We start from the raw sequence: 25,869 nt of genomic DNA on the forward strand, positions 1-25,869 counted from the left end.
TTCTCCATATCTGCAAAGCAAACCTCAGGCATTAGGATTTGAGTGGCTCAATACCTGTGTGTCCATGTCCACATGCGCATGGAAGCAACTTGTGATCCTGACTGTTGCTGTGAAGGCTTTCCCTCCCAAGAGTCATAGACTCAGAGAATGTTTTACTACTAATGTTTGCATTATAATGGTTTTTAATGTAATGTATTTTAATGTAATGTAATATATTATAATTTTTTTATTACTAATATTTGGAAAGCCCTTTCAGATCATCGGGTCCCACCGTTCCTCTAGCACTGCCGAGCCCAGCACTAAGCCCAGCACAAGTACCACATCTACATGGCTGTTAAATCCTATTAGCAATTGTTAGTCCTTCAGTGCCCTGGGCAGCCTGATCCAATGTTTGACCTCCCTTTTTTCCATGAAATTGTTCCTAATATCCAGTCTAAACTTTCCCTAGTGCTACTTGGGGCCATTTCCTCTGATGGTTTCAGCTGTGATCTTAGAGAAGTCACTAACCCCCAAAGGCTTCCACTGCCATTGCTTTGCAGAAGTGGACATTGTGGTGAGGAATGTTCAGATCACCTCTGCCTGCCATGGCCCTTCCTCCCCCGTGCTCACCTGTCCTGGCACTGACCCTGCAGCTGTCACCACAAGTTCCCCTCACCTCTGCAGTGCAGATCTGTTCCCCATCCCAGCCCTCTCCTGCCCAGCCTGTTGCCGCTGTGCTGCAGGTGTCACAAGAGGTGTTGCGTGGGCACAACGGTGACATTGATTGCAACAGCCCCAGGAGGCACCTCAGCCTCTGCCCCTGCAGCAGGGAGGGACCAAGGGCAGCCCCAGCACCCCCAGAGCCATGGGGCACTCCCGGGTTGGCCCAGGGCACTTGTGCCAGCAGCAATTGGGGCCTGTCCCACCCACCAGCACTGCTATAAACCTGCCGGAGTCTTCCGCCAGATTGGGAAAGTCTCTCCTCCAACCCGTGGTGGTAAAGTCTCTCCTCCAACCCGTGCCTTCAAAGAAAGACTCAGTAGTCTTCAGTCGTCTGGTCTCAAGGCAGTTTATTGCATGTTATCTCAAGGCACACAGACTCCCTGACATTGTCCCTGACTCCTTCTCCCTCTGCGTCTCTCTCTGTCTCCCTCCGTCTTCATCTCCCTTCGTCTTCGTCTCCCTTCGTCTTCCTCTCCCAAGGGGCTGGTGCCATCTTTTATATCACACATTACGTATTAAATGTTTATAGTTTTTCCCCAATGCCTATTACCTATGTTGAACAGTGACTTTCTACTCTAAACCAATCTATGAGTGCCAACATCACTAAAACCATAGGGAATAGGAAGAAGAAAGAAGGAGGACAGGGCACGCCCAAATCCCTCCATCTTAGAACCTCTGACCCCCATGTACAAAACTCAGACCCCTCTGTACAAGGCCTAAAACCCCCCTGTACAGCACTCAAAAATCCTACCTTTCACTTTGTGATTACTTCTATTATAATATCTAAACTTTTGTGATTTCTTGGTCTTCCTGCAAAGTTGGTAAATTGTTCCATGGGTCAAACTCAAAACCACAGGGGTTTCTGGCTGCCTGCCAGGGTCTCAGAGGCTTCTGCCCTGGACCCTGAACAACCAAGAGTGTCTGAGGGACACCTTGGGTTCCGACATAAACTCAGCGTCTTTGGGGCACAGCAGCATTCCCTGGCCACAAGGGCATCTGGACACAACCATTCCTCTTGGGTTTGCTGCTGCCTGAACACCAAAGCCTTTGTCAGGGAGGTGAGTGTGAGGTCTCTCTCTGGAATCCTGCCTACTCAGGGTCCCAGCTCAAAGCCCAGCACCACAGAGTCTCTGAAAAGACAAAGTGTTGGAAGTATCCAGGTGGAATATTTGGCCATCAGAGATGGCTGGACGCAGTGAGTCTAATGCTGCCAAATGTCCATGCACCCACTAGAATTATTTGCTCATTTTCTGCTGCTATAACTTAAAATGGTATAAAGAAAATTTATTAACAGAATTAAAAGAAATAGTGAGAAGAAATCAGAATAAATCTTCAGAACACTTCTCCTCCCCCCACACCCTCTTTTCTTTCCCACTGACAACGTGAAGAGACAAAACCTGGGACTTTCAGTCAGTTTACCACCTCTAAAATAGTCTTTCTTCTGTTCTCTTAGGGAGAGGAATCTCTCTTGCCATGCCATGAAGACCTTTCCACAAGAAACAGTTCTCTTGTGGCTTCAGTGTTACAGCAAATCTGCCACCTGGAAAAAGAAAATCTGTTCACAGTGTGAAAGTCCCTCCAAATGCCTTGCAGCTCTCCTACAGCTGCTTTCATGAGCCTTGTCAACTTTTTGGGGTACTATTTTAAGGATGAGCTGTTCTAGCATAAAAGCAAAAGTTCTCCTCATCCATCTCTAGGAAAACAGAGGTTTTCTTCTTGTATCCCTGGGGCAAAGTTTCTCATCTCTCTCATCTCTCTCTATTCAAGCTTCTTATTGGATCACAGCTACGGTAACATCTGCTTATTTCAACACTGGTACTTCTGCTCACGGCTGTAGTTAGAACACTACATCCCCCCAGTGCCTTTCATGAATTAAAGGGAAAAAACAAGTCTGATATATCAATTATATCTTCACCATAGCCCCATAAGGGAATTTTAGCCCTAAAACTAAGGCATCTCCTCAATTTACTCCCATCTAGAATTTGACTCCTTACAACCGACCTCAGCGTCCCACGTTGTTTTCTCTACGTGTCTTCACCCTTTCCTTTTCCTGATTCAGCAGAGAACCAGTGTTCGTAGGCTCATTTGTTCTCAATTTGTTATCAATTGAAACAGCTTTTATAGAGTTCTGCAGCGCTGAAAGGTTGATCTCATCCGGGCTCTGCATCGGGGAAATCGCCCACCGTGCCTCTCGCTGTTGGTCACGAGGTCTCCACCAAGACCGTGTGAACCGTGCCGGCCACCAGCTCTACTCAGCGCTTTTCTTCATGCGAAATGTCAAAAACAAGAAAAGCTGCCGCTGCCATTTTTGTCCCTCTGTGTGCAGCATGGCGGGCTAAAACCAGCTAAAAAAAGTTCATTGTGTTATAAATGAATGCTCCAATTTAATAATTAAAGAAATTTATTAAATGATCAAAGTATACATTTAGAAAAAAAAGAAAAAAAAAAACCCATGAGCGATTCGACTCTGAGCCAGGAGATTAGGGTCAGGGACACTTAGGACTTGTCCTCTCTTGCACCAAAGCCCCCGTGGGTCTCCAAGGGTAAGTTCTAAGGGGTCCATTTTCATACAGTCTCTCGGGCTTTGGAAGGGGGTCTTCTTTAGTATATCACCACGTTTTCCCGGAACCGGAGGAAAATTGCTGGAATCCTGTCAGGTGAAAATTTCTGGGATAAGCTTCTGATGATGCCTATCAGAATGCCTCCTGCTGGGGTCTACTCAGATGAGAGAAATTCCTTGGAATATACATTTCTGGAGACAGTGTCTTCTTGGTGTTTGAATCTTTATCACTTAGTCTGTTACTGCTGCTGATGCCTATCAAAAATGCCTCCAGCTGGGGTCTTGTCAGACGAAAAATCCTTTGGAATATACAATCTCTGGCAACAGTGTCTTCCTGGCATTTTGAATTTCTATCACTCAGCTTACTTCTTGTCCGACACCGGTTTTAGTACACAAAATGCTGTGGTGTTTAATTTTATTTAGCACAAATTATTTTATAACATATATTACATATTACAATTGGGAGCAATGCCGAGGCAGCCACGGCTGTGCACCGTTGGTCCTGGTCGCACAGATTTCGGCCACTCGCTCCTGGCCACGTTGGTGCTTCCAGTCCAGGATGGCGGCGACCACTCGGCCAGTCCTGGCTCCTGGCTTCGGGGCTGCTCCCAGCGCTGACGGCAGCCGGTGCTGGTCCCGGCTGCATCACTGCTCCTGGTGCCAGTATAACCCCCGGCCGGCATGGCCCGGCAGTGCTGCCGGAAAAAAGGACCCGGGGGCTCCGCCAGGAAAGAGACCCGGTCCTGCTGGCCCAAGCCACCCCGCTGGGACAGGGCCTGGCAGGCATCCCGGCAGGATGCTCACCGCACCTCAGAGGGCAGAAATCTCAGCCGAGCCATGCCCTGCTGCGGGCCGATCCAGCCTGGCCACACAGGGCCGGCCCGGCCTGGCCAGTTACCTGTTCGAAGGCTGGAAGCCAAGAGACCTTTCCCAGCCTTTGTTCGTGTTCAAATGTGTCTTCGTGGAGGCGTGTTCAGCTCTTTTAAGTGGTTGAACCGGGTGTCAATCTTCAAAAGAAGCCAGCTGATTGGCTCCGCCCGGTCCCCACAGGGAGCCACCCCCGTGGCCTGTGGACTGCCCCCCACCTGAAAAACTAGACTTCGTTAAACCGTGACACCGGGAAAGAGAATAAAAACCTTCATGTGAGTCTAAGAGGCCAGAGCATGTGGAAAGTGGACCTGAAGTTTCCTAAGGAGAGGCTAGAATGGTGCCTTAATACTCTAGGAGGGAGACAAGAACCTCTTTGCTGGGGGAATAGGGGCTTTCCCTAGGAAAGGAAGGCGATTCCATTCCCACAGCAGTATGGTGATTTCCCATCATTTAAGGATTTCAGTAATTCTAATTCCAAAAGGAATTTTATCTGCCTCTCCCAAATGTCACTGGTCTTTTATTTGGTTTGAATTGGTAACTTGGCCTGAGTTCTGTGGTCTGCGCTCTGGGGAAGGGTCTGTGGAAGTGCTCTGAGGAAGGTCATGGGAATGGATCCTCTTAGGTCATGTAGACCAAGACCTAGGGTAATACCCCAGGTATTGAAGGGTGGCACAGACCTAAGAATTGTTTTAAAGAAAAAGGTAGAGGAAATGTCATCAGCTGTGGCTGGAAGCAGCCACAGTTTGGTGAACCACAGAGCCCAGGTTTCTGCACCACCTGGGGTCCTGCGTGTCCCCATTGCCTTGGTGTCCCCTCTGCAGCTCTGTGAAGACCCAGGAGGGGCAGCAGCCATGAAGATCCTGTTCCTGCTCTTCCCCCTGCTCCTCCTGTTGGTCCAGGGTGCTGCAGGTGAGAGAAAAAGTGGGAAGATGGGGAGAGGTGTGATCCTCCATGACTGGGGTTTTCCATGTCCTGGGAAGTGACCACTTTAGTGGGAGTGATGCAAAGGTAAGGGGGGATTGAGGAGAAAGTTGTTTCTCCAGTGATAGTTCTATAGGACACAGACTTGGGGTGGGAAAAGCCCATGGGAAAAAAAGCCTGGCTTGTTCTGTGAGTCAGGAAAGGATTTGGTTTTGGGCTCCAAGCCTGCACCCCGCTATTCCTGTTTAGGAGCCTCTTGCCCTGCACAGGGATGGCAGAGAGCCCTGTTGCATTGTGTTTTTTTGTTAATGGTATGTTCTGTTATTGCCCAAGTTAATGGTTTGGTCCAAATTATACCCTCCCACCCTTACTGTCAATCTACTCTGAGTTCCCTGTCAATCCTACCTTGTGCCAACCCCCTCCTTGGAAATCCCCTTCGGAAATCCCCTAAAGTTTGAGGTCCCATTAATCCAGGTGACTCAATTCCCCACCTGCTACTTCCCTCATTGGATGATGCTTTTCTGAACCCTGCCTTTCTCCTCCCCAGGATGTCTCAGATTAGCTGATGATTTGTACCTTCCCTTTGAACCTCCCCCATATATCAGTTGCTGCTCCCTCGCCTTTCTGCCTTTTGCCACCAGATTCCTTTGAGTACTAAATCCTCTTTTATCCTATGCAAAAGGCCTCCTCCTCATCCTTGCCTCCTCAGAGCGCAGACTGGCAGCCAAAAAGGCCGTAGAGCAATTGCTCTAGCTGCACCACGGGGAATGCTGCTCCCCGGGTGTGACCCACTCTCAGCACTGACCAGAGTGAAAGAGCCACTGCAGCTCACAAAGGTGACACTTTTTACCCAGTGGTTCATCCAGAGTGTCCCAAATCCTCATCACTCCAAGGGAGGGTCCCTGCAAAAGGTGAACAATGACTTTTCATCAGAGGTCACATGAATCATGGCAGAGCCAGCACAGTGATGTGGGATGTGAGGAGTCCCTGCCTGCCAGCAGGACTGCAGGCACACCCCGCTCTGCCACATTACTGCTGTAATTATTCTGTGTGTGTCTTTCCCCATGGAAACAGGGAGTAGACTTCAATGCAGACAGAGGGGAGGAATTTGTTCTTCTGTAAGATGTCGCCCCCCTCTAAGAACTATTGGAAGATGCACAGACAGAGAGGTGTGCTGCAAAAGGTAAGATCTGGATTTCCTGACTGAGGAGAGCTTTCTCCTTTTTCTACAGAAGAATCTCTTTAAAATTTCTTTCTTGACAACTCATGATAAATACTCTCCTGCATTTATGCTTTGAGAGGGAAGCTCAAGAAGGAAGGGAAAAAGTCTTTGGGAGTTTGGAGCTGCCCTGAGTGGGGCGGAAGGAGACAAAGGACACCCAGCACCTCCCACTGACCAAAGCCACCAAAGAGGGAAACATTCCCTGTCCTTGGGCAGCACTGGGGATATGATGCAGGTCTTGCTGCATCTGCACAGACCTGGAGCCAGGACTGCCAGCACTGGGATACCCCAGGTCCAGCCTGTCTGCACTAAGGACTGCACCTCACCTCCCCTGAGCCTGACTCTGCTGCACCTCACCCTGGACATTGCAGAGGAGCGGAGAGAGGGGGAGGAAATGTTACAGCTGCTGATGTGCTTCTCTGTTTTCTTCCTACAGTCCCTGGAGATGAGACCCTGAATTCCCAAGCAGGAAACACCCCTCACTTCTCGCTCCTGGACCCATCTGCTGATGTCCCCATCTGCTGATGTCCCCTCCCGTCCCTGCCTGTGCCTTGCCCAGCTGGGCTGACAGCAGCAGTGGCAGCTGCTCCTGCTGGCTGCTGCTGGGCTGGAGCCCTGTGGTGCCAGCCCCGGTGTCTTTGGGGCAGGGGCTGCTTTTCCCGGCTTGAATAAAGACGAGCACTTTGGCATTGCAGGGCTGGGCTGTGTGTGCGTGTCCTGCTGCTGGAGGGCTGCTGTGCCTGCTGCCTCTGGGGCTGGCACTGCCTTGGTGGCAGCAGAAGGCCCTGGGGATGGTGCTGGGGCTGAGCAGCGCGTGTGTCCCTGGGGATGCTCCTGCCTGGCCCTGCTTTGGGGACGCTGAGCCCGGCAGTGCCTGCTGGGCCAGCCTGGGTGGGGTGCCTTGCAGATGCTCTCTCTGGGGAATTGGGATCCCTGTGCTCCTCCTGCCAGTCCCAGATGTCCCTTGTCCCCAACAGCCATGGCCTCATGTGCAGAGCTGTGCCTGGGGCTGTGCCCCTTGAGTGGCCATGGCCGTGGTCACCCACAGGAGCTGTCCCTGCTGCTCCTCCTTGTCCAGCACCACAGCCCTCCCTGCTGTGGCTGTGCTGCTCCACACCCCATCCCAGCAGACAGGAGGAGGAGGAAGCTGTTCACATCTTGGGCTGAGTGACCTGTGGGAAGGTGCCATATTGCCATGTAAATGACCACATTTGTTTTCCCATGGGCGTATGCAGAATGTCCTGGTGTCTCTGCCCATCTCAGGCAGTCTGGAGTAACAATTCTCTGGTCCATGAAAGGCAGGGGCCTCTCCCTGTCTGCACAGAAAATCTTGGGTGCTGCCATTTAAGTAGTTCACTACACGTGTGTTTCCATCTACTTGTGTGTACAAGAGTAACCGGGAACCCTGCCTCGTTCAGGGACAGCTTTCTCTCCCAAGAATGAGAGAGTCATAGAATTATTGATGTTGGAAAGGCCCTTTAAGCTCATTGAGTGCAACCATTGCCCCAGCAAGGCCACCACTAAACCAAGTCCACAAATGCCACATGCAGATGGCTTTTAAATACTCGAGTTGGTAATTCCACCACTGCCCTGGCAGTCTGTCCCATCACTGATTATTGATTCTGCAAAGAAACTGTTCCTAATACCCAATCGAACCCTTCCCTGGTGCTGCTTGCGGCCATTTCCTCTGCTCAGTTTTTACTTGTGAGAAGAGACTGACACTAAAAAATTTTTGTTACCATTCTTTCTAGAACTGGAGTTTGGTGAGAGATGTTCATATCAACCCTGCCTGCTGTGGCCTTTGTGCTAAACCTGAAATTTTATATTGTCCCTCTTCTCTACAAACTATGCAGACAATGCTGCTGAGGTGAAATGAGAGGTAAATCTTTCCTCTCACCATACAAAGCTGAACACGTTTGCAATATTCAGTCTGATCTTCCACATCCCACTCTGAGTATTTATAGAAAGGATAAAATGAGAGCACACAAAGAAGGAAATATTTTCCTAATTTCTCCTCTTCCCAGCATGAATCACTCTGCCTTGTCCATCCCATCCCTCTCCTGCCCAGCCCGTTGCTGCTGTGCCGTGGGTGTCACAAGAGGTGTTGCGTGGGCACAACGGTGACATTGATTGCAACAGCCCCAGGAGGCACCTCAGCCTCTTCCCCTGCAGCAGGGAGGGACCAGGGCCAGCCCCAGCACCCCCAGAGCCATGGGGCACTCCCGGGTTGGCCCAGGGCACTTGTGCCAGCAGCAACTGGGGCCTGTCCCACCCACCAGCACTGCTATAAACCCAGTGTCTTTGGGGCACAGCAGCATTCCCTGGCCCCAAGGGCATCTGGACACAGCCATTCCTCTTGGGTTTGCTGCTCCCTGCACATCCCGACCTTTTCCAGGCAGGTGAGTGCGTGGTCTTTCCCTGGAATCCTGCCCACTCAGGGTCCCAGCTCAAAGCCCAGCAGAGCAGAGTCTCCTAAAGCACAAACTGCTGGAAGTATCCAGGTGGAAAATTTGGCCATCAGAGATGCCTGGGAAAGAGAATAAAAGTCTTAATGGAAGTCTATGAGTCCAGAATATGCGGAAAATTAAATTTTGGTTTCCTAAGTGCAGGAGAGACTTGGTTAGAGCCTTTGCTGCAAGATGGAGATGAGATCATTGTTGAGAGAATGGGGGCTTCCTTAGCAAAATAGGGAAGGCACTTTTCCCAAATCAGTATGGAGATTTCCCATCATTTCAATTACTGCAAAGGTTGATTTCTGTTTCCATTTCTGGGCACTTCCCTGCCCTCTGGCTGCTCCCTGGGCCAGTGATGCCCAGGACAGGGGCAGCAAGTGTGGTGCTGGAGAATGTCCATGCTGGGAATCCTGAGAATGCTCTGGAGCTGGGGATGAGCCCTGCCAAGCTGAGCTGGGAGGACTTTTGGATCCCAGGGAAGCAGTGGGAATTGGTCAGGGTGTTTGGGGCATGTGTTTGATACCTGAAGCCCAAAGGAGAAAACACCCTGTAGTGCCATAACTTTCAATGACAAATTTATTTCTGTATTTCCCAAATTTCACTAGCCATTTATTTTGATTTCATCAAAAACAACAATGGATCCGAGATCTGCAGTCTGTGCTCTGGGAAAATGCTTTAGAATACCTGTAGGTTATTGATGATCCCAGAGACTGAGACAGTGGAATATTCCCAAGGTTTGAAGGCAGGCACACACCTGAGAATTGTTTCTAGAGAAAGGTAAAGGAAACATGATCAGATGTGGCTGTAGGCAGCCCCTCTGCACTTTGCTTAGCCACAGAGCCCTGCATCACAGGCTCTTGCCCCACCTGGAGTCCTGCATGTCCCCATTGCCTTGGTGTCCCCTCTGCAGCCCTGTGAAGACCTGCGATAGGCAGCAGCCATGAAGATCCTGTTCCTGCTTTTCCCCCTGCTCCTCCTGCTGGCCCAGGGTGCTGCAGGTGAGAAGGAAGGGAGGGAAATGGGGTGTGAGCCCCACTGGGGTAATTCAATGTCCCTGGAAGGGACCATGTTTGTGGGGGTGATGAGAAGGTAACAAGGGATTGAGGTCAAAGGAGTTTTTAAAATTAGTTTCTAGCTAGACACCAGTTTGGGTTGGAGAGAGCCCATGGAGACAGAATCCTGGCTTGTTCTGTGCGTTGAGAAGAAGGTTGGTTTGAGGCTCCAAGCCTGCAACCAGCTGTTCCTGTTTGGGACTCCCTGGATATTCTCTTGCCCTGCACAGGGATGGCAGAGGGCCCCATGGGTTGTTTGGATGGGGGGGTTTCCTGGGGCACAGAGGTGACTCTTCTTACCCAGACGTTCATCCACTGAGTGTCCCAAAACTTCATTGCCCCAAGGGATGATCCCTGCCAGGGTTGAAGAAGGACTTTTCATCAGAGGTAGAGGTCACACAAATGATGGCAAAGCCAGGACAGAGACATGGAATGTGATGAATCCCTGCCTGCCAGCTGTGCTGGTCCAGGAATAGGTGGGAAAGCAGCTTGGAGCCAGCACGGCTCTTCCTCAACCTCAGGCTGGTCCTTTTCACTCTCTGTTCCAGTGTGCCTCCAGTTTAGGGTCACAGGGACCTTCCAGGTGAGACACATTGCAGCTGGAGATGTGACTGTGGGGGGTTGGAGCTGAGCCCTTGGCCTGAAATGCAAGGGATGGGAAGCATCAGCCTGTCTATACCAACACTGCTCTCACTGATTATTTGTTTTAATTGTTCCATGTGTGCCTTTCCTCGTGGAAATAGGAAGTGAACTTCGATGCAAACAACGAAGAGGATACTGTAGTTTTGGGAGATGTGTTCCCCCTGCAAGACCAATTGGTAGATGTACAGCACAAACTCTCTGCTGCAAAGGGTAAGCTCTGGAATCCTGTTGGGAGAAAGCTTCCTTCTTCTTCCCTAGAAAGATCTGTTACAAATTTCTTTTTTGCCAACAGCTGAAAATACTCTCCTGCATTTATGCTTTGTGAAAGATGCCAAAAAAAATAGGGAAAAGTCCTTGAAGGGTTTGGAGCTGCCCTGAATGTGGCTGACAGGCCCAGGTCAACCAGGGCCTCCCCACTAACCAAAGCTGCCAAAGAGCAAAACCTTCCCTGTCCTTGGGCAGCACCGGGGACATGATCCCAAACTTGCTGCATCTGCACAGACCTGGAGCCAGGGCTGCCAGCACTGAGATACCCCAGGTCCAGCCTGTCTGCACTAAGGACTGCACCTCACCTCCCCTGAACCTGACTCTGCTGCACCTCACCCTGGGCATTGCAGGGCAGGGGAGAGAGTGGCAGGAAATGTTACACCTGCTGATGTGCTTGTCTGATTTCTTCTTACAGTCTCTGGGGATGAGACCCTGACATTCTCAAGCAGGAAACGCCCTTTGCTTCTGGCTCCTGGACCCATCTGCTGATGTCCCCATCTGCTGATGTCCCCTCCCGTCCCTGCCTGTGCCCTGCCCAGCTGGGCTGACAGCAGCAGTGGCAGCTGCTCCTGCTGGCTGCTGCTGGGCTGGAGCCCTGTGGTGCCAGCCCCGGTGTCTTTGGGGCAGGGGCTGCTTTTCCCGGCTTGAATAAAGACGAGCACTTTGGCATTGCAGGGCTGGGCCGTGTGTGCGTGTCCTGCTGCTGGAGGGCTGCTGTGCCTGCTGCCTCTGGGGCTGGCACTGCCTTGGTGGCAGCAGAAGGCCCTGGGGATGGTGCTGGGGCTGAGCAGCGCGTGTGTCCCTGGGGATGCTCCTGCCTGGCCCTGCTTTGGGGACGCTGAGCCCGGCAGTGCCTGCTGGGTCAGCCTGGGTGGTGTGCCCGTGGTGGAGCTGCCCTGCAGATGCTCCCTCTGGGGGAGCAGGATCCTTATCCTGGTGTTTCTAGGCCTAGATATCATTCTTTTCTCCTGACCCTACTCCGACGCCATGAACGGCATGGATTGGGAACTGTGGACACAGTGGCAAGGCCTCCTCCCTAAAATAGCCTCAGCCTTGTTACACTGCCCCAGCTCCAGTCCCAGCTGCAAAAGCTGCAGCAGGAGCCATTCCTAAAAGGGAATGGCAGTGAGGAACATCAGGGAGTATGGCACTGCCACCAAGAGAGCTCCCATATAACACATGAACTTGATAGGGAGAAAATAAATACCTGAACCAAAAGGTTTGCTCTGCTTTCTTTCATTTGCATTATGTCTATATGGAATACTCAGTATCCACAGCACAGCTTCCTGTCGCATCACTTATACACTCTATCTTCTATACATTCCATTCAATAATATTTTGTCTGCTGCTGCCTGCAGCATAGGGAGGGAGAGAGCACAGAAACCAAGCTGGAGGTACTGGTACCCCACAAGTACCTTTTCCTATTTCTCTCCCTGCACCAGGGAAAAGAAGCTTCAGTTTCCCCTTGTGACACCTCTGACAAGGACTCCCAACCCAGGGCCTTGTGTCATCCTGCCTTGTGTAAAGACCCTGCAGTGCTGTGGTTTTCTGGACACACCCAGGGACACAGGGACACATGCAGGGACACAGGGACACAGAGCCTGCTCCCTGGAAACCAGCACTGACCTGCTGCTCTGGCACAGAGTGGAACCTTTTCTGAAACCCTTCAAGAAACCCTCCCAGTGAACCCACCAGCAGTAGTGTGTGCAGATGGTGCCTTTGCTTCTGCTGAGCATCCCAAATCCCTCTCCCACATTTTTAATGATTGTCGTCTTGTCACTGTGACTTCACATCTCTGGGTTGTGAAGCAGAAAAAATTGAGATGCCTGGTTCCACTTGCCAAATCCCCAGCAGCTCAGCTCAGTTTGGGGGGACCAGATGGCTCTGCCAAACACCTGGAGGGGAAATTGCCAAATTTGGCACGTGGCACAGACCCTCCTGCCTGGTATGGACTGTCACTTCTCCTATTGGCATGGCTGGCATCAAACTCACTGGATTCACAAGTGATGGCTGCATGCAGCTTGTATTTCTTCAGCTGGGTTGGCATTAGAGGGAGGTGCAGTTTTGTTGGATCACCTGGTTGACAGAACTTGTCATCTATCCTGGTGTTGCCAGGAGAGCCACTACAGAGAACCCTGCTCATCCCCCTGACACGGCAGGTGCACAGACCTCTTGTCTAATAAGATGTTCTTGCCGTGTCTAAAATTGTTTTCCATATTCTGTGAGTTTTTGCACATCCCACAGCAACTGATTCTTCAATCAGAGGAGAAGAGACATAGGAAGAGGACAGGAGAAGAGGGAATGGTTTCAAAGAGACAAGGGGCAGGATGAGATGGGATATTGGGAAGAAATTTTTCCCTGTGAGAGTGGAGAGACCCTGACACAGGATGCCCAGAGAGGTTGTGGCTGCCACATCCTTGCAACTGTCCAAGGCCAAGTTGGACAGGGCTTGGAGCAGCCTGGGATAGTGGAAGGTGCTCCTGTCCATGGCAGGAGGTGGAAAGCGATGATCTTTCAGGTCCCTTCAAAGGAAAACCATCACAGAGTTGATCCTCTGAGCCTCTGCAGGAAAGATTCGGCTTCCCTGGTACTGGCCTGGTGCCTGTGCCTGCACCCTGCAGTTCCTGCGCCCATCCCAAAGATTTCCCTGCTGGCCCCACAGCCCATTGCCGCTGCGACGCGGGTGTCACAAGAGGTGTTGTGTGGGCACAACGGTGACATTGATTGCAACAGCCCCAGGAGGCACCTCAGCCTCTGCCCCTGCAGCAGGGAGGGACCAGGGCCAGCCCCAGCACCCCCAGAGCCATGGGGCACTCCCGGGTTGGCCCAGGGCACTTGTGCCAGCAGCAACTGGGGCCTGTCCCACCCACCAGCACTGCTATAAACCCAGCGTCTTTGGGGCACAGCAGCATTCCCTGGCCCCAAGGGCATCTGGACACAGCCATTCCTCTTGGGTTTGCTGCTTCCTGAACTTCAAAGCCTTTGTCAGGGAGGTGAGTGTGGGGTCTCTCTCTGGAATCCTGCCCACTCAGGGTCCTTCCTGTCCCCATTGCCTTGGTGTCCCCTCTGCAGCCCTGTGAAGACCTGGGAGAGGCAGCAGCCATGAAGATCCTGTTCCTGCTCTTCCCCCTGATCCTCCTGCTGGTCCAGGGTGCTGCAGGTGAGAAGGGAAGAGGGGAGATGGGGGAAAGTGTGAGCCTGCACCAGTGGGAATTCAGTGTCCCTGGAAGGGACCGTGTTTGTGGGAATGATGAGATGGTAAGAGGGGATTGAGGTGAAAGGGTTTTCTTGAATGAGTTTCCAGTTGGACACTGATTTGGGTAGGAGAGAGCTCACAGAAAGAGAATCCTGGCTTCTTCTGTGGGTCAGGGTTGTGGAAAGTGACGAATCCCTGCCTGCCAGCTGTGCTGATCCAGACAGACATGAGAATGAAGCTGGGAGGCTTTTCCTCAACCTCACAGTGGTCCTTTCCAGTCTCTGCTCTGGTGTGACCCCAGTTTGGGGAACAGGGACCTTCCAGGTGAGACACATTGCAGTTGGGGATGTGGCTGTGGGGGGATTGGATCTGAGCCCTTGTCTTGGCCTGAAATGGACCAGCACTGGGGAGCATCAGCCAGTCGATAACCACAATGTGACCTCTCAGATTATTACTTTAATTGTCCCGTGTGTGTCTTTCCCTGTGGGAACAGGCAGTGCAGTTACATGCTGGCGACAACGGGGATTCTGCTCAAGGCTTTCTTGCCCTCGTGGTACACTTGTTGCGGGAAGATGTGCCCCTGGCATATTGTGCTGCAGGAGGTAAGGCCCAGATATTTGGCTGAAGAAAGATTTTCCTCCTTTTTCCTCAGAAAGACCCGTTACCAACTTCTTTCTTGACAACACATGATGAATACGGACCTGCATTATGCCTTGAGAGAGAGGCTCAAGAAGGGAGAGAATAGTCCTTGAGGGTTTGATCTCCCCTCACTGGGGCTGCAGCAGCCCCAGGTCAGCCTGGGCCTCCCTACCCTCCTCCAGTCTCATGGGGCTCATTCAGGCTCTGCAGAGGACTCACCAAAGCCACCAAAGAGGGCAACATTCCCTGTCCTTGGGCAGCACTGGGGATATGATGCAGGTCTTGCTGCATCTGCACAGACCTGGAGCCAGGGCTGCCAGCACTGGGATACCCCAGGTCCAGCCTGTCTGCACTAAGGACTGCACCTCACCTCCCCTGAGCCTGACTCTGCTCCAATTCTCCCTGGGCATTGCAGAGGAGTGGAGAGAGGGGGAGGAAATGTTACACCTGCTGATGCGCTTCTCTGTTTTCTTCCTACAGTTCCTGGGGTTGAAACCCTGAAATTCCCAAGCAGGACATCCCCTTGCTTCTGGCTCCTGGACCCATCTGCTGATGTCCCCATCTGCTGATGTCCCCTCCCGTCCCTGCCTGTGCCCTGCCCAGCTGGGCTGACAGCAGCAGTGGCAGCTGCTCCTGCTGGCTGCTGCTGGGCTGGAGCCCTGTGGTGCCAGCCCCGGTGTCTTTGGGGCAGGGGCTGCTTTTCCCGACTTGAATAAAGACGAGCACTTTGGCATTGCAGGGCTGGGCCGTGTGTGCATGTCCTGCTGCTGGAGGGCTGCTGTGCCTGCTGCCTCTGGGGCTGGCACTGCCTTGGTGGCAGCAGAAGGCCCTGGGGATGGTGCTGGGGCTGAGCAGCGCGTGTGTCCCTGGGGATGCTCCTGCCTGGCCCTGCTTTGGGGACGCTGAGCCCGGCAGTGCCTGCTGGGCCAGCCTGGGTGGGGTGCCTGTGGTGGAGCTGCCCTGCAGATGCTCCCTCTGGGGAATTGGGATTCCTATGCTGGTCCTGCCAGTCCCACATGCCCCGGATGTCCCTGACAGCAATGGCCTCCTGTGATAAGTTGTGCCGGGGGCTATATCCCTTGAGTGGCCATGGCCGTGGTCACCCACAGGAGCTGTCCCTGCTGCTCCTCCTTGTCCTGTTCCAGCACAACAGCCCGCCCTGCTGTGGCTGTGCTGCTCCACACCCCATCCCAGCAGACAGGAGGAGGAGGAAACCATGCAAGTCCTCCTCTCGGTGCCATGTGGAAAAGGTCCCATTTTGCTGTAGAAATATCCAACTTTGTTTACCCGCATGGAATAAGCAGAATGTCCTGAGGTCTCTGCCCCTCTCACGTGGTCTGGAGTGACAATGCTCTGCTCTGTCAAAGGCTGGGGCCTCTCCCTGTGTGCAAAGCAAACCTCAAGCATTTGATTCCCTGCCTGGTTCAATACCTGTGCGTGTCCATCTCCACGGCTGTTTGGGAGCAGCTGGGGACCCTGTCTGGTTCACTGGAGACTTTCCCTCTCAGGAATCATACCCATAAAATTTTTGATGTTGGAAAAGACCTCTAAGAATATCGAGTCCAGCCATTCCCTCTGGACTGCCAACCCCAACACTAAACCATGAGCACAAGTGTCAAATCTACACAGCTTTTAAATTCCCTGCAGTTTCGGTGGCTCCACCACTGCCCTGGGCAGCATGTCCCAAAGAACCATTACCCTTTCTGCAAAGAAATGATTCCTAATACCCAGTCTAATCCTTCCCTGGTGCTATTTGAGACCATTCCCTCTGGTCCTGTCAATTGTTACCTGGCAGAAGAGACTGACCCCAAAAATGTCTGCGCTGCCATTGCTTTCCAGAACTGCAGGATTTGGTGGGGGATGTTCAGACCACCCCTGACTACCTTGGCATTTCCTTCATCTGCAGTCACCTGTCCTGGCACTGACTCTGGGGCTGTTACCTCAAGCCCCCTTTACCTCTGCAGTGAAGTGTTGTTCCCCCACACCAGGGGCTCCTTGGCCCACACCATCTGGAGCCAGACTGTTGGAGGTGTGGAAAAAAAGCTCAGGAGCTACCAAGGGCACACGAGGCAGGGGAAGTAAAGGGCAAGAGGGAGTGCAGGAAATTTTATTTTCTTCATTTCATTATCAAATTCCCCAACAGAGCTGGGGAAGTAAAATGAGCGACGAACCTTTCCTCTCACTGTGCAAAGCAGAGCACGATTGCAATATTCAGTCAGATCTTGACATCCCACTCTGAGTATAGAACAGATAAAATGAGAGATCACAAGGAGGGAAACCATTTCCTCATTTCTACTCTTCCCATCACCAACGCTGCTCTCTTGTCCATCCCAAGCCTCTCCTGCCCAGCCCGTTGCCGCTGTGCCACGGGTGTCACAAGAGGTGTTGCGTGGGCACAACGGTGACATTGATTGCAACAGCCCCAGGAGGCACCTCAGCCTCTGCCCCTGCAGCAGGGAGGGACCAGGGCCAGCCCCAGCACCCCCAGAGCCATGGGGCACTCCCGGGTTGGCCCAGGGCACTTGTGCCAGCAGCAACTGGGGCCTGTCCCACCCACCAGCACTGCTATAAACCCAGCGTCTTTGGGGCACAGCAGCATTCCCTGGCCCCAAGGGCATCTGGACACTGCCATTCCTCTTGGGTTTGCTGCTGCCTGAACACCAAAGCCTTTGTCAGGGAGGTGAGTGTGAGGTCTCTCTCTGGAATCCTGCCCACTCAGGGTCCTTCCTGTCCCCATTGCCTTGGTGTCCCCTCTGCAGCCCTGTGAAGACCCGGGAGAGGCAGCAGCCATGAAGATCCTGTTCCTGCTCTTCCCCCTCATCCTCCTGCTGGTCCAGGGTGCTGCAGGTGAGAAGGGAAGAGGGGAGATGGGGGAAAGTGTGAGCCTGCACCAGTGGGAATTCAGTGTCCCTGGAAGGGACCGTGTTTGTGGGAATGATGAGACGGTAAGAGGGGATAGAGGTGAAAGGGTTTTCTTGAATGAGTTTCCAGATGGACACAGATTTGGGTAGGAGAGAGCTCACAGAAAGAGAATCCTGGCTTTTTCTGTGGGTCAGGGATGTGGAAAGTGACGAATCCCTGCCTGCCAGCTGTGCTGATCCAGGCAGACATGGGAATGAAGCTGGGAGGCTTTTTCTCAACCTCACAGTGGTCCTTTCCACTCTCTGCTCTGGTGTGACCCCAGTTTGGGGAACAGGGACCTTCCAGGTGAGACACATTGCAGTTGGGGATGTGGCTGTGGGGGGATTGGATCTGAGCCCTTGTCTTGGCCTGAAATGGACCAGCACTGGGGAGCATCAGCCAGTCGATAACCACAATGTGACCTCTCAGATTATTACTTTAATTGTCCCGTGTGTGTCTTTCCCCATGGGAACAGGCAATGCCATTGTATGCAGAAGAGTAGGAGGATTCTGCTCGAGGCATTTTTGCCCCCGCGGTAGCCGTTTTGTGGGAAGATGTGCACGAGAATTTGTGTGCTGCAGAAGGTAAGGCCCAGATATTTGGCTGAAGAAAGATTTTCCTCCTTTTTCCTCAGAAAGACCCGTTACCAACTTCTTTCTTGACAACACATGATAAATACTGTCCTGCATTATGCCTTGAGAGAGAGGCACAAGAAGGGAGAGAATAGTCCTTGAGGGTTTGATCTCCCCTCACTGGGGCTGTAGCAGCCCCAGGTCAGCCTGGGCCTCCCTACCCTCCTCCAGTCTCATGGGGCTCATTCAGGCTCTGCAGAGGACTCACCAAAGCCACCAAAGAGGGCAACATTCCCTGTCCTTGGGCAGCACTGGGGACATGATGCAGGTCTTGCTGCACCTGCACAGACCTGGAGCCAGGGCTGCCAGCTCTGAGATACCCCAGGTCCAGCCTGTCTGCACTAAGGACTGCACCTCACCTCCCCTGAACCTGACTCTGCTCCAATTCACCCTGGGCATTGCAGAGGAGCGGAGAGAGTGGCGGGGAGAGATTGGCAGGGAAAGTTACAGCCGGTAAATTGTGTTTTTTGTCTTCTTACAGTGGCAGGGGTTGAAACCCTGAAATTCCTGAAAAGGTCATGCCCCTCGCTTCTGGCTCCTGGACCCATCTGCTGATGTCCCCTTCTGCCGATGTCCCCTCCCGTCCCTGCTGTGCCCTGCCCAGCTGGGCTGACAGCAGCAGTGGCAGCTGCTCCTGCTGGCTGCTGCTGGGCTGGAGCCCTGTGGTGCCAGCCCCGGTGTCTTTGGGGCAGGGGCTGCTTTTCCCGGCTTGAATAAAGACGAGCACTTTGGCATTGCAGGGCTGGGCCGTGTGTGCGTGTCCTGCTGCTGGAGGGCTGCTGTGCCTGCTGCCTCTGGGGCTGGCACTGCCTTGGTGGCAGCAGAAGGCCCTGGGGATGGTGCTGGGGCTGAGCAGGGCATGTGTCCCTGGGGATGCTCCTGCCTGGCCCTGCTTTGGGGACGCTGAGCCCGGCAGTGCCTGCTGGGTCAGGCTGGGTGGTGTGCCTGTGGTGGGGCTGCCCTGCAGATGCTCCCTCTGGGGGAGCCGGATCCTTATCCTGGTGTTTATAAGCCCAGATATCATTCTTTTCTCCTGACCCTACTCCGACGCCATGAACGGCATGGATTGGGAACTGTGGACACAGTGGCAAGGCCTCCTCCCTAACATAGCCTCAGCCTTGTTACACTGCCCCAGCTCCAGTCCCAGCTGCAAAAGCTGCTGCAGGAGCCATTCCTAAAAGGGAATGGCAGTGAGGAACATCAGGGAGTATGGCACTGCCACCAGGAGAGCTCCCATATAACACATGAACTTGATAGGGAGAAAATAAATACCTGAACCAAAAGGTTTGCTCTGCTTTCTTTCATTTGCATTATGTCTATATGGAATACTCAGTATCCACAGCACAGCTTCCTGTCGCATCACTTATACACTCTATCTTCTATACATTCCATTCAATAATATTTTGTCTGCTGCTGCCTGCAGCATAGGGAGGGAGAGAGCACAGAAACCAAGCTGGAGGCACTGGTACCCCACAAGTACCTTTTCCTATTTCTCTCCCTGCACCAGGGAAAAGAAGCTTCAGTTTCCTCTTGTGACACCTCTGACAAGGACTCCCAACCCAGGGCCTTGTGTCATCCTGCCTTGTGTAAGGACCCTGCAGTGCTGTGGTTTTCTGGACACACCCAGGGACACAGGGACACATGCAGGGACACAGGGACACAGAGCCTGCTCCCTGGAAACCAGCACTGACCTGCTGCTCTGGCACAGAGTGGAACCTTTTCTGAAACCCTTCAAGAAACCCTCCCAGTGAACCCACCAGCAGTAGTGCGTGCAGATGGTGCCTTTGCTTCTGCTGAGCATCCCAAATCCCTCTCCCACATTTTTAATGATTGTCGTCTTGTCACTGTGACTTCACATCTCTGGGTTGTGAAGCAGCACAATTGAGATGTCAAGTTCCATTTGCCAAATCCCCAGCAGCTCAGCTCAGTTTGGGGGGACCAGATGGCTCTGCCAAACACCTGGAGGGGAAATTGCCAAATTTGGCACGTGGCACAGACCCTCCTGCCTGGCATGGACAGTCACTTCTCCCATTGGCATGGCTGGCATCAAACTCACTGGATTCACAAGTGATGGCTGCATGCAGCTTGTATTTCTTCAGCTGGGTTGGCATTAGAGGGAGGTGCAGTTTTGTTGGATCACCTGGTTGACAGAACTTGTCATCTATCCTGGTGTTGCCAGGAGAGCCACTACAGAGAACCCTGCTCATCCCCCTGACACGGCAGGTGCACAGACCTCTTGTCTAATAAGATGTTCTTGCCGTGTCTAAAATTGTTTTCCATATTCTGTGAGTTTTTGCACATCCCACAGCAACTGATTCTTCAATCAGAGGAGAAGAGACATAGGAAAAGGACAGGAGAAGAGGGAATGGTTTCAAAGAGACAGGGGGTGGGGTGAGATGGGATATTGGGAAGAAATTTTTCCCTGTGAGAATAGAGAGACCCTGGCAGAGGCTGCCCAGAGAGGTTGTGGCTGCCCCATCCCTGGTAGTGTCCAAGGCCAGGTTGGACAGGGCTTGGAGCAACCTGGTATAGTGGAAGGTGTCCCTGTCCATGGCAGGGGTGGAAAGAGATTATTTTTCAGGTCCTTTCCAATCCAAAACATTGCAGAGGTGATTCTGTGAAAGAAGGATTCTGCTCCCCCAGAACCTCACTGGTGCCTGTGCCTGCACCCTACAGTTCCTGCGCCCATCCCAAAGATTTCCCTGCTGGCCCCACAGCCCATTGCCGCTGTGCCACGGGTGTCACAAGAGGTGTTGCGTGGGGACAACGGTGACATTGATTGCAACAGCCCCAGGAGGCACCTCAGCCTCTGCCCCTGCAGCAGGGAGGGACCAGGGCCAGCCCCAGCACCCCCAGAGCCATGGGGCACTCCCGGGTTGGCCCAGGGCACTTGTGCCAGCAGCAATTGAGGTTTGTCCCACCCCCTGAAAACGGGACAAAACCGGCCTGTTTGGGGCACAGGGATACTCCCCGATCTGGACTCTTCTCACAGGTGATTCCAGCTTGGTTTGTTGCAGACCATTTCTGCCTTGGTGTGCTCTGAACCTACACCTTTCTCAGGTAGGTCACTGGGGAGTCACTTCTGGGCCACCAAGACACTTCCCTGCCCTCTTGATTCTTCCTGGGGCAGTGCTGCACAGGGATGGCGAGTGGGCTGGCTGGGAATCCTGGGAAACATCTGGGGTTGAGGATGGATACTTACAAGCTGAGCTGGGAAGACTTTCCTGCCTTCAGGGGATTGTGCAGGATGTTTGGGCAGCAAGCTTTGGGCTGCCTGGTGAGGTGAAGTGCATTGGAGAAGACTTCATTTAGCTTGGCCTCTCCAGGCACAAAGATTCCCCTAAATCCTTGACCCTGCTTTGGTTCTTGGTGTGTTCCCTCTGCAGCCCCGAGAAGAGCCAGGACAGGCATCAGCCATGAGGATCCTCTACCTGCTCTTCCCCTTCTTCCTCCTGCTGGTTCACAGTGCTGCAGGTGAGAGAGACAGAGGGGAGATGGCTGAGGTGTGAACCCCCATCAGAGGGGTTTTCCAGGTCCTGGTAAGCGACCACAAGTCTCAGGTATTTATAACATTTGGGAGGGATTTGCTGTGAGGAAGGTCTGGGCTGCTGAGGATCCAGCACAGCAACTCCTCTAGCTTCTGCTGGTCTTTCCCTCTGTCTTTCCCCACACGCACACGTTGCTGTAGAAAAAAAGAACTCTGACTGGAGAGTTTAAGATGTTGGGTTTGGTGCTCAGTTCCCGTACAAGACTGAGACTCAGAGCCAGCAGCAGCTGCCCTGGAACCAGACACATTTTTGACATTTATGCCACACTCACTTTGACCTCTTTCTCTGTGCAGGATCCTCCTTGGAGCCAACAAACAGGGAAGAATGTCAGCGAGAAAATGGATACTGTGGATTTTTGAAGTGCAAGTTCCCCTTTGTCATCAAAGGAAGATGTTCCACGTTCTTCTTTTGCTGCAAAAAGTAAGATTTGGAATTTCAAATGCTGCTGTCATGGCAGAAGGTGTTCAAAGGCCCACGAGTAGCTAAAGGCTCAGTGCCCCTAATGATTCAAGGCAGAGCTGAGGGGAGGGACGGGAAGGTGCTTGGAGTTGCCCTGAGTGGGGCTGCAGCAGCCCCAGGTCAGCCAGGGCCTCCCCACTCTCCTCCAGTCTCAGGGGGCTCATTCAGGCTCTGCAGAGGACTCACCAAAGCCACCAAAGAGGGAACCATTCCCTGTCCTTGGGCAGCACCGGGGACATGATCCCAAACTTGCTGCATCTGCACAGACCTGGAGCCAGGGCTGCCAGCACTGAGATACCCCAGGTCCAGCCTGTCTGCACTAAGGACAGCACCTCACCTCCCCTGAACCTGACTCTGCTGCACCTCACCTTCCCTGGGTCTGCTGCACCTCACCCTGGGTGTTACAAGGTAGTGGAGAGAGTGACAGGGAATGTTACACCTGCTGATGTGCTTCTCTGTTTTCTTCCTACAGTTCCTGGGGTTGAAACCCTGAAATTCCCAAATAGGACATCCCCTCGCTTCTGGCTCCTGGACCCATCTGCTGATGTCCCCAATTGCTGATGTCCCCTCCCGTCCCTGCCTGTGCCCTGCCCAGCTGGGCTGACAGCAGCAGTGGCAGCTGCTCCTGCTGGCTGCTGCTGGGCTGGAGCCCTGTGGTGCCAGCCCCGGTGTCTTTGGGGCAGGGGCTGCTTTTCCCGACTTGAATAAAGACGAGCACTTTGGCATTGCAGGGCTGGGCCGTGTGTACGTGTCCTGCTGCTGGAGGGCTGCTGTGCCTGCTGCCTCTGGGGCTGGCACTGCCTTGGTGGCAGCAGAAGGCCCTGGGGATGGTGCTGGGGCTGAGCAGCGCGTGTGGTCTGGGGATGCTCCTGCCTGGCCCTGCTTTGGGGAGCCCGGCAGTGCCTGCTGGGTCAGGCTGGGTGGGGTGCCTGTGGTGGGGCTGCCCTGCAGTTGCTCTCTCTGGGGAATTGAGATCCCTGTGCTCCTCCTGCCAGTCCCAGATGTCCCTGGTGTCTGTGCGCACCAGTTCCTGCGCCCATCCCAAAGATTTCCCTGCTGGCCCCACAGTCCATTGCCGCTGTTTCGTGGGTGTCACAAGAGGTGTTGCGTGGGCACAACGGTGACATTGATTGCAACAGCCCCAGGAGGCACCTCAGCCTCTTCCCCTGCAGCAGGGAGGGACCAGGGCCAGCCCCAGCACCCCCAGAGCCATGGGGCACTCCCGGGTTGGCCCAGGGCACTTGTGCCAGCAGCAATTGGGGCCTGTCCCACCCACCAGCACTGCTATAAACCCAGCGTCTTTGGGGCACAGCAGCATTCCCTGGCCCCAAGGGCATCTGGGCACTGCCATTCCTGTTACAGCCTGGGCACCAAGATCCTCATCAGGTAGGTGGCTGTGGGATCTCTTGAGGTCAGCAGGCCATTATACCTCTCTCTTCAGCTCCTGAGCCGTTGTTATTTACAAATTGTTGGAAGTTTCCATGTGGACATTAAGGACCATCTGTGCTTTTTAAGAAAGCGCACTAATTTTCTCTGAGTCGAGTGATTTTCAGAGCCCAGCGTATGCTGGATGTAAACCTGGGTTTCCTGCCTTCATCTGGGACTGGAAATGTGTCTGGAGGCTGGAGTGAGGTCCCTGATGCTTCTTTCTCTGGGGTACCTGGAGTCTGTGCTGGATAAAATAGTGAGATGCTATTCAAGCTGCAGTGCAGAGATTTTCCATTCTGTACAGCTTCTAGTAAGATGGAAGGACTTTTGTCCACAGCCAAACTATGATTCTGTGATGTAGTTGAACCTGCTCATTTTAAAGGGAGTTGGAACTGAAGTAGCTGTAAGTGGTCCCTTAATCCCAAAACATTCTTTGGTTCTATTGACCATAGTGGTAGGCAGGAACCTCCTTCACCAAGTGCTGGGCATCTCCAGGGGCATGAATTTCCCTCAACTCCCTACCCAGGTCAGTTCCCAATTCTTGTTTGAATATTGGCTTTTGTGTTGAGTGCTGACACGAGCACCACCTGACAGGCAAACTCAGCTTTGTCTCTTGGGGAAGGAAAGGCAGAAGTGTGAGAATAAAAGAAGCAGCAACACGTTTCATCTGGTAACTGCATTTGAAAATCCTTCTTGTTCCACCTGTGGCTCTATCTCAGCAGAAACATGTATTTCTCCTCAAGACAGAAGTGTTGGAAGCAAAAGGCCTGAGGAAGCACAGCTTCCAAGGGTTAATATGCTGCTTTTTTTCCACAAATCTTTGAATTCTCATATGGCTACTAGGGCAAGAATCAGGCATTACTTGTCCCACATGTCCCTTAAGAGAATTCATAGTGAATAAGATGATGGGAATTGCCCAACAGGCCAGCACTTCCCCACCTGGTCCCAGGAAATCCTAAAGGTACACACCTAAGTTCCATAGTTTGGAACAGGCCACTTGTGATAGTCCCTCTGCAATTTAGCACATTACTGTGTGCTGTAGTGTCCAGGACCTTTGGTGTGTCCACTCTGCAACTCTGTGAAGTCCTGGGAGAAGCGTCAGTCATGAGGATCCTGTTCCTGCTCTTCCCCCTGTTCCTCCTGCTGGTCCACAGTGCTGCAGGTAAGAGGGGAAGAGGGAAAAGTGCAGTCACACACTCCTCTCCCAGACTATTGTTTTAACTCTCCCTGTGCGTGATTTTCCATGGCAGCAGGAAAACATGACAAGTGCATCCGACGAGGAGGATTCTGTGCCGTGGGGGGCTGTCGTTTCCCCTATAAATACGTGGGAGTTTGTTCAGCACTGAGTCACTGCTGCAAACTGTAAGTTCTGGAAATGGTTTGCTTCTAGTCATGGATAAAGTTATTATTATTATTTCAAGCCAGCTCCTACTTTAGACCTTCACACCTTCGTACTCAGAGGCAAAAGCCAGGGAAAGAAAGGAAAAGTCCTTTTGGGTTTGGACCTGCCCTGAGTAGGACTGAAGTAGCCCCAGGTCAACGTGTTGCACCCTACACTCATTTAGCCCCTCAAGTTTTGCTCACAGTCAATGCAGAGAGCTCAGCTCTGCTGCCCAAATGAGAAGGCTGTTCCTGGAATAGTGTGAGGCATGAGATCCCCCTCCTGATATCTGTAACCACTGGAGTTGGCCTCTGTAGGCTGAGTGTTATCTCCCTGTGCTTGTTTTCATTGCAGGTTAAGGAAAGAAAGAGGGATAAGAAAAGTTACACCTGGTGATACATTTGTTTCCTCTCTTCTTACAGTATTTGGGGTTAAAACCCTGAAATTCCGGAGAAGGACATCCCATTCACTTCTGGCTCCTGAAAATCACCTTCTGATGTCCCCTCCCCTCCCGTCCCTGCCTGTGCCCTGCCCAGCTGGGCTGACAGCAGCAGTGGCAGCTGCTCCTGCTGGCTGCTGCTGGGCTGGAGCCCTGTGGTGCCAGCCCCGGTGTCTTTGGGGCAGGGGCTGCTTTTCCCGGCTTGAATAAAGACGAGCACTTTGGCATTGCAGGGCTGGGCCGTGTGTGCGTGTCCTGCTGCTGGAGGGCTGCTGTGCCTGCTGCCTCTGGGGCTGGCACTGCCTTGGTGGCAGCAGAAGGCCCTGGGGATGGTGCTGGGGCTGAGCAGCGCGTGTGTCCCTGGGGATGCTCCTGCCTGGCCCTGCTTTGGGGACGCTGAGCCTGGCAGTGCCTGCTGGGCCAGCCTGGGTGGGGTGCCTGTGGTGGAGCTGCCCTGCAGATGCTCCCTCTGGGGGTAGCAGGTTCCTTATCCTGGTTCTGCTGTTTATGGGTGTCCCTTGTCCCCAGCAGCCATGGCTTTGTGTGCATGGCTGTGC

General features: G+C 53.0%; 2 protein-coding genes across 3 annotated transcripts; both read left to right on the plus strand.

Moving 5' to 3' along the window:
- Window positions 1–9,600: 9,600 nt before the first annotated feature.
- On the plus strand, window positions 9,601–15,248 carry LOC128785241 (uncharacterized). The gene is made up of 7 exons (XM_053937543.1): window positions 9,601–9,726; window positions 10,524–10,632; window positions 11,365–11,377; window positions 13,311–13,682; window positions 13,762–13,849; window positions 14,379–14,487; window positions 15,005–15,248. The coding sequence occupies exons 1-7, from the start codon at window positions 9,669–9,671 to the stop codon at window positions 15,015–15,017; spliced, it is 762 nt and encodes a 253-aa protein (XP_053793518.1). The 5' UTR covers window positions 9,601–9,668; the 3' UTR covers window positions 15,018–15,248.
- Window positions 15,249–19,857: 4,609 nt separating this feature from the next.
- On the plus strand, window positions 19,858–22,780 carry LOC128786435 (antimicrobial peptide THP1-like). Of its 2 annotated transcripts, XM_053939686.1 has the most exons (6): window positions 19,858–20,280; window positions 20,366–20,967; window positions 21,075–21,117; window positions 21,444–21,531; window positions 21,899–22,025; window positions 22,537–22,780. In XM_053939686.1, exons 2-6 carry the CDS (start codon window positions 20,918–20,920, stop codon window positions 22,547–22,549), a joined length of 321 nt encoding a protein of 106 aa, XP_053795661.1. In that variant the 5' UTR covers window positions 19,858–20,280; window positions 20,366–20,917; the 3' UTR covers window positions 22,550–22,780. The 2 variants fall into 2 exon arrangements, with proteins under 2 accessions (XP_053795661.1, XP_053795660.1); XM_053939685.1 differs by lacking the exon at window positions 20,366–20,967 and having other exon boundaries at window positions 19,858–20,124.
- The last annotated feature ends 3,089 nt before the right edge of the window (window positions 22,781–25,869 follow it).

Source organism: Vidua chalybeata, chromosome 3 (genome assembly GCF_026979565.1).
Source record: "Vidua chalybeata isolate OUT-0048 chromosome 3, bVidCha1 merged haplotype, whole genome shotgun sequence".
Lineage (NCBI taxonomy): Eukaryota > Metazoa > Chordata > Aves > Passeriformes > Viduidae > Vidua > Vidua chalybeata.

What these genes read in the sequence shown, in the direction of transcription:
- LOC128785241 (XM_053937543.1), top strand. Translation starts at nt 9,669, where the DNA reads ATGAAGATCCTGTTCCTGCTTTTCCCCCTGCTCCTCCTGCTGGCCCAG. An exon ending in TCAAAGCCTTTGTCAGGGAG is followed by an intron (nt 13,683 to 13,761) that starts GTGAGTGTGGGG and finishes TCCCCTCTGCAG; the next exon opens with CCCTGTGAAGACCTGGGAGA. An exon ending in GCTGGTCCAGGGTGCTGCAG is followed by an intron (nt 13,850 to 14,378) that starts GTGAGAAGGGAA and finishes CTGTGGGAACAG; the next exon opens with GCAGTGCAGTTACATGCTGG.
- LOC128786435 (XM_053939685.1), top strand. Translation starts at nt 20,000, where the DNA reads ATGGCTCTGCCAAACACCTGGAGGGGAAATTGCCAAATTTGGCACGTG. An exon ending in CAAACTCACTGGATTCACAA is followed by an intron (nt 20,125 to 21,074) that starts GTGATGGCTGCA and finishes GGTTTGTTGCAG; the next exon opens with ACCATTTCTGCCTTGGTGTG. An exon ending in GCTGGTTCACAGTGCTGCAG is followed by an intron (nt 21,532 to 21,898) that starts GTGAGAGAGACA and finishes TTCTCTGTGCAG; the next exon opens with GATCCTCCTTGGAGCCAACA.